The sequence below is a fragment of the Geospiza fortis genome, unplaced genomic scaffold, assembly GCF_000277835.1.
Source record: "Geospiza fortis unplaced genomic scaffold, GeoFor_1.0 scaffold106, whole genome shotgun sequence".
NCBI classification, from domain to species: Eukaryota; Metazoa; Chordata; class Aves; order Passeriformes; family Thraupidae; genus Geospiza; species Geospiza fortis.
The window spans coordinates 2,443,331-2,450,453 of NW_005054377.1; the positions used below are offsets into that span (position 1 = coordinate 2,443,331).

Here is a 7,123-nt window from a genome sequence, read left to right on the forward strand (position 1 = left end):
GAAACCCATTTGCATTTATAAAAAGCAGCAAAAAAGACCCCACCTCTGTGGATATTTGCTCTGTTGGAGTGATCATAAATCTTTACAAGCAGAGTTTGGAAGACTCTGAAGTTTTCCCAAATGCCAGCAATCACTTTGAGGGGACTCCCTTCCTGCAGAGACCAGATCTGGTGGTGTAAAATCCATGGAAAAAGCCTGGTGGTTTAAATCCAGAGCCAGAGAACCTCAATTTGACGTGGTGGTCTCCTCAGCAGAGGAAGCTCTTCTGGTTCTCTTTCCTTCACCATGAATGTCAGGCAGAAGACAAATTAAGAAGCCTTTTTGATTTGATCAGTCCTTAAGCTGAACAACTGAGAAACAGCCCTGAAACATCTTCAGTGAGGCAATAAGGCCTCGAGGGAAAGGCAAAGAAATGGCTCTACTGGCTCCTCTGTGGCCCTAAGTTCCAAAATAATGATAATAAACATCAAGGCCAAAGGCTGGACTTGATAATCTTAAGAGATCTTTTTTAACCTGAATGGTTCTGTGATTCTGTGAAGAAGAATATGACATTGATGACAACACATTATTTTTATTATTATTATTATTATTATTATTATTATTATTACTACTACTACTACTACAATTACTATTATTGTAGTAGTTTACTTTTAATATTTCTAGTATTATTATTTCTACTGTTATTATTTCTAGTATTATAATTATTACTATTGCTATTATTTCTATTATTACTATTATTATTAACTGTTATTACCTTCCATTATTGCTGTTGAGGGCGATGACATTGTTTTAATTTCAAAGAGACTGAAATACTGCCCAGGCCAGGCTGCAGCCCAGGAGAGTTGGGCTCATGTGGCACAAGACCAGGAGGGTGCTTGGTGTGCCCGGGACACAGCTTAGGGTTTGTGGGGGATTTTTACAGGGTGAGGTCTGCTCAAGGAAGGAGCCAAACGTGGTGTGAAGGCAGCTGCACTGAGGCCAAATGATTCTGCAGAAGGAAATCCAGGAATTGATGACAAAACGCATCTGCAAGGGGGTGTCTGGGGGCTGAGAGTCAGCAGGGAATGGAGACCTGCCCTGTTTGCCAGAGGTTGCACCCAAAATACTCTTCTCCCACAGGATCTCCTTTCCAGGCCCCATCAACCCTTCAAACTCTCCCACACCTTTCAAACAGAGTCAGGGCCAATCTCTCAGCTGCCAGAGTTAATTTTTATCCTGTCATTAAGCTAATGACTGCATCTCAGCCCCAGTCACAGTTTAATTTACTGCAGGGAGCGTGGTGGAGCTTCCTTTTCCTTCTCCCTTGGGAGTTGCTGTGCAGGGGCAAGGCACTGAAGGGAAAGATTCAATTCTTCCTTCACAGAATCACAGAATGGTTTGGGTTGGAAGGGTTCTTAAAACTCATCTTGTTCCATGGACAGAGACATCTAAACCAGGTTGCTCCAGGCCCTATCCAACCTGCTCCCTGCTCCCAGTGACAGCAGAAAATGAAAATCATTGACTCCTAATTCCCTCTGATGATATCCAGGGTAGCCAAAAGGAGTTCTTGCTCCTCAGCCTCAAGGGACATTCACCTGTTCTGCATCCTGGCACAGATCTGGGCTGGTAATGAGTCCAGAGTACAAAATTTATGGAACAATTTCTTCATCAAAAAGTTGACCAGCCCTGGCACAGCTGCAGGACAGCGATGGAGCCCCCATTCCTGGAAGGGTTTAAATGCCACATCGATATAGCACCTGGGGACGTGTTTAGTCCATTTCCTGCTCCTGCAGCTCTCAGCAGCCCCTTAAATCCTTCCCAAGGGAAGGGCAGGAGCTGAGCTGGATGCAGAGGCTGAGCTGGATGCAGAGGCTGAGCTCAGTGAGCTGCCTCCTGCTGGGAGCAGAGATGCAGTAATGCTGCTGGGAGCCAGGAGCCCGTGGCTCAGCACAGCTGGGGGAATGTGCTCCTGCAGCTTTTGGAATGATTGGTACTTCAGGGGGACTTTGTTTATTTGCAGCAGCTTCGGCAAGGACAGTGCTCTGCCGATTATTTCAGTGCTTCCCACACTGTCCCCATCTTCCCAGGATGCTGAATGTGCCTTTTGGGGACCCTGAGAAATGTTGGCTCTGAAGATTTGCAGTTTCTGCATCTCAAACCATGAGGAAAATGAGACCCAGCTCAGGATGGGCTGGGAATAGGTGCTGCTCCTAGTCAGGCTGCAGAACCCATCCCACTGTGCCTGAGACATCCCAGTATGAGGCAACCACCTCCCAGTTTAAGTCATTAATTGGATTTAGCTCAGCCCAGTGGCTAAAATTTGTCCCTGGTGGTCAAATTTTGGTGGTGATGTGCCAAGTGAATGAAAATACACGTCATGGGGGCAGAAAACAGGAAAAAACAGCGGGGCTGCAAGGGCAGGGTTAATTCCATGACATTGCTCTGCACATCTCTTGGGGGGCCACAGGGAGCTTTACATCAGGGAATTCAGCTTTATGGCACATTTGGAGATTCCTGGCTTTGTCTTTTCCCTTTCTCTTTAGGGAGGAGGAAGCTGTGGCTGAGATGGATCAAACGTGGTTGTTCAGGCACCCAAAGCACAGGGTGCTCAGGCAGCAGTTGGATGATTCAGAGGATGAGGTGTTTGAAGGAATAACATCCATATTTTATCCTAAATATCAGAAAAGGCACAGGGCAGAGACACACCTGAGCATTTGGGACTCACGTGGGGCTTCCATGGAGTGGAACCCACATCTGCTAATGCAGAATATCCCACACCTCATTCTTCTTGACAGCAGAGACAGGGCATTGAGAATCTGGTGATTTCTCCTTGGATTTCAGGACTCCACTACCTCTGCTGAAGCCGTGTGTGACCAAGACACATCCACACTCCAGATAATTGCAGAAGTTGGGGACAATTGTCCTAAACAAGTGCAGGGAAAGGTCTGATCCCATGCATGTGTGGCACCTAGAGATGCCACAAAGACCAGGATCATGTGTGGACAGAGCTTCAGACACAGCACTCCAGTGTTTGCTTTGGGTGCTCCCTGCCCTTCCTGGTGCAATGAACACCCCAAATATCCCAACAAACAAAGGGAGAGTGGGAATGGGATAAACAGAAGAGCAGCACATGGCTCTAAGTCCAAGCCTGATCACTGCAAAAACACCACAAAAGTAGCAGGGAGATACAGCAGAAAAAGTGACTTATAAAGTGAAATGCTTAGAAACAAATATCTGAAATGTTTCCTGCGCTGAATGTTCCCTAAAAATTCTAAAAGCTGCAAATCCTTATGGATAGCAGCCCTCCTGCTTAGCATCAGCTCAGCAGGGATGTGTGGAGGTGAGCCCAGGCACGGGGCAGAGGGGGAAATTCAAAGTACAATGTCACAGTCTGACACAGCCTGGGGGCTGAGGGAGACTGCTACAGGAGGATGAGATTCCAGCTGCTGCCTCCAGACCCTGGCACTGTTTAATTTTCTGGCAATGGTGCAAGGAGCACCTCCATGGTGGAAGGAACAGATTCTGCCTTGGAGACCTCCCAAGGTGAATAGGAGAAAAAAAGAGACAAGGAAGGAAGAAGGAGATGTTGCAGTAGGCAAGAGCCATTTGTAGGGTGGAGGAACACGACTGTTCCCTCTCTTATTGTTTGGTCTGGGCCTTTGGAATATTTGGGAAAAAAATAAAAGGAAATGAAGGTTCCATATGATTCTAGATGGATGCTCCAACTCTCTACTGAAGAAGTCACAGTTGGACATCATGATCTTAGAGGGTTTCCAACCTAAACAATTCCTTGATTCTATTGGGAAGACACAAAGCACCTTTTCCCACGTGTTAAGGAAAGACTCCTGCATCCACTTGAAAGGAAAGGAACCAAATGACAGCAAGACACAAGCACTTTCCTGACCTAATCCATGGATCTGGTTCAGAGCAGAACCACGGGACCATCATGAACATCTCCATGCTGTAAACACGCACGATGGCCCAGAGGAAGCAAGGAGAAAAAAGTAGGAAAGAAACAATAAGGAATCCCCATGGGAAAGCCTAAACTAACTTCCAGACTCTATGAATTAATAATATGGAACAAAGAAATTGAAATTACATGGTTTTCTATTGTGGTTAATAACTATATCCACTACCCAAGAGGAGTTGGAGCATTGTCTGGCCTTTCCATCCTCACTGAATAATTTCTTCAAAAATCACACACGTTCATATGGAAGGAAAGTGGATGAAATCCATTTATCCTGCTCCAGTCACTCTCCTTCCAAAAGTTCTGTTTTGTATGAATTCCCCTTGCTGCAGACAATCAGGGAAAACACGTTTTCCCTAGGAAAATCTCTTTTTGTCCAAACTGTGCAAGTTTCTGTTGCAAACAGGAGAAATATTCCTTCTAGAGTGTGTAGAAATATCTTCAAAAAAGAAAAATAAGAGAGAAAGAGACATTTCCTTGGGAAGAAAAGGAAAAGAAAACCCCCTAAACTATTTTGGAAAATCTGCTTATTTGTGTCCCTGTGTCTCTGCCATGAACTCTGGTGGAAGAGCCACTCTTACCACAGCCAGAACTGCACAGAGGAGTAGATCATGAGCAAATCTTTGCCCTCCAAACCCCCAGCTCACTCCTAGAGCCTTGCTGAAGGTTTTCCAAGCCTGGGCAACAACGGGGAATTACCTTTGCTCCACGGATCTCACCTTTGGTGGTTTCACTCTCCCTGACGAGGAAAGAACCAACTTTGTTCCCAGAAGACAACAGCAGCCTTTCAGCATCTTTTCTGCTCAGAGTTCTAAAATACCACCTGGGAGACAGAAAAGGCAAAAGCATGGCTTGAAAAGGAAAAACTCTACCAAAAATTGAATTCTTTCCAGTTAGTTCTTTTTTTTTTAATTAATCATTACGCTGTGAAACTGAGGGTTGTTTTTATTAGCAAGTAGTTTTTTATCTGCTGGAAAGTGGCAGTAATGGACTGTTTTGGGTAGATTAACACCAGATTTGGATCACTTTGAGCTTGTTTCACAGCCTGGAAATTCAGACAGTGTGGGGAGTAGATGGGATGTGCAGTATCCCATACAAAGAACTTTTATGTCTCAGCCACATTTCTGTGCCCTGCTAAATATTTGCAGAACTCAGTGATGGTTGGGTCCCTCCAAGAAGAGATTGCAGGCAGGACTGATCATTTAGAGCTGAATGCCATAGAGGAGGAGAACTCATGGAAAAAAATTCTCCTTCTGTTGGTATTATAGGCAAAATAAGCTCTTTGAATCCAGTCTTTGATTCGATTTTCCTTGCAGAGAGGCTGCATCTGGGCTCATGTAAAAAACAGCACTGTGGGTCTGGGCACTGGCACTCAATTTTCTGTCTTGTTCAATTGTTGGTGTGGCCCCTGGCAGATCCAAGACCTGGATCAGTGCACCCCATCCAGAGATTCCCAGTTTACATATGGGTACTCTCTTGGAAGGTGAGAGGTTTAAAGCCATTTGTGTGGGTGGACTGGTCCAGTGGGACCAGAGGATGGTCCCTGGCACTGCCACCATAACCTTTCTGTTGCCCCCCCCGCCAAATCCTTGTTTTCCACAGTGGGTGCAATCAATGGGACAAGAACTTTTGCCCGCTTTTCCCATAACAACCTCATCCTCCCTTTCCACACCAATATGATGATCAAAAACTCGTCCTGAGCTTTTGGGCAGCATTGTTTGGGATGAGGAAAGACCTCCTGCCATCCAGCCCAGCAGTGACATCTTCCTGCCATCAGTAAAGCTCCTCCTGGAGCTCATTGAGATCCAGGGCACAGCATCCATGCTGACCTCTCAAAAGCTTTCCCACTTACTTTTCCTCTTCCAAACTGTCCACTTGTGCCACGAAGTTGCTGGGGATGTATCCTTTCCTCCCAGTGCTGAGGGACTTTGCCAGCCACCAGTCCCCCTCTCTGCAAAGGGAGCAGAGGAGAAGGTGTGAGGCGTGACAAGCTGAGGCTGTGGGGATGTGGATTGTGGGGTTTGAGCGCCGCAGATGGACTAGGACTCCATAATCCACTCTGCAGTTCCCTCTGGGTTCCCAAGCACCAAAACCAGGTTGGTGGCTGTTGGTGTTTCAGGGACTTGTGGAGGTGACAATCTCTTTCCATGAACATGGAGCAACCACAGACCCAAACCTTTGCCACACACCTCGAGTGGTCACGGGGTTTATTTTGTCTCCTGAACAGGGCATTGGGGTCCTTTCTGCTCCTTCTTTTGTGTTCCAGACATCCCACCTTGCTGTTCCACTCCTGACTGAGCCACCAGCCGTGACCCAAAGCCATCCCCACGCAGGGGGTTCTCCATCTCCTTGTCCCAGAGGTCCCAGCCCATGGCATCTGAGTGAGAAATGTCACCTCTGGAGGCCACCTCAAACCTCCAGCAGCCAAGGATGGAGCAGCCCTCCAAGGCTTGGGGCCCCCAAGCTCACCTCTGCCCTGTTATGGACTGGGCCTCTTCTGTGGTGACTTTGAGAAGTTGAAATGAAACCTCACAAGTGTCTGGCTCAGTTCTGTCCTTTCCTCTGACTACACCCAACCCACATCCTTTGCAGAAGCAGAATCAGCACAAACACAGGACAGGAGCTGTTTTTTCTTGTTTTTTTTTGTTATTGTTGTTGTTATTTATGCTACTTCTGCACCCATAGGCAGTGACAGCAAAGAGGGTCCCAGTACCACCCAGGCAGGGACAATACCCAACCCCAGAGTATCTGTGACCCATGGAAAAGTCACCCTGCAGAGAGAAGAGGGTACCCAGAGCCACGCTCTGGAGCACAGCCAAGGCACAGGATCAGCTCTGGTCAGCTGCAAAGTGGTGGCTGACCCCAAGGTCTCCCCTTTCCCAGCCTCCTGTGCTCATCTTTGAACTTCCTCCTGGGTCACTTACTTGGAGAGGACCTGGAGTTTCTCCCCTTTGACCAGCTCCAGGTCACGGTCACTTGAGGCAGGGAAATCGTACAGTGCAACCACAAACAAGTGATCTGAAAGAAGAATTAACTCCTTTGCATCCAGACTGTTCCTTGAGGGGCTTGATGCACACCTGGGTGTATGGTGGGGCATTTCAGCCCCTAAACATGGGGCTCTGTCATCCTCCCACCCCCAAATCCAACCTTTCCACCAACCCAGCTTTCCTCCTGACC

General features: G+C 47.1%; 1 protein-coding gene across 1 annotated transcript in view; it reads right to left on the reverse strand.

Moving 5' to 3' along the window:
* BLK (BLK proto-oncogene, Src family tyrosine kinase) overlaps positions 1-7,123 on the reverse strand; it is a 36,441-nt gene that overhangs the window by 12,079 nt on the left and 17,239 nt on the right. Inside the window, exons 4-6 of the mRNA XM_005424951.3 lie at positions 6,871-6,964; positions 5,799-5,897; positions 4,666-4,769 (exon numbers count right to left, since the gene is read on the reverse strand). Of these exons, the coding sequence (XP_005425008.2) occupies positions 4,666-4,769; positions 5,799-5,897; positions 6,871-6,964 (297 nt within the window). The remainder of the gene's footprint in view (positions 1-4,665; positions 4,770-5,798; positions 5,898-6,870; positions 6,965-7,123) is intronic.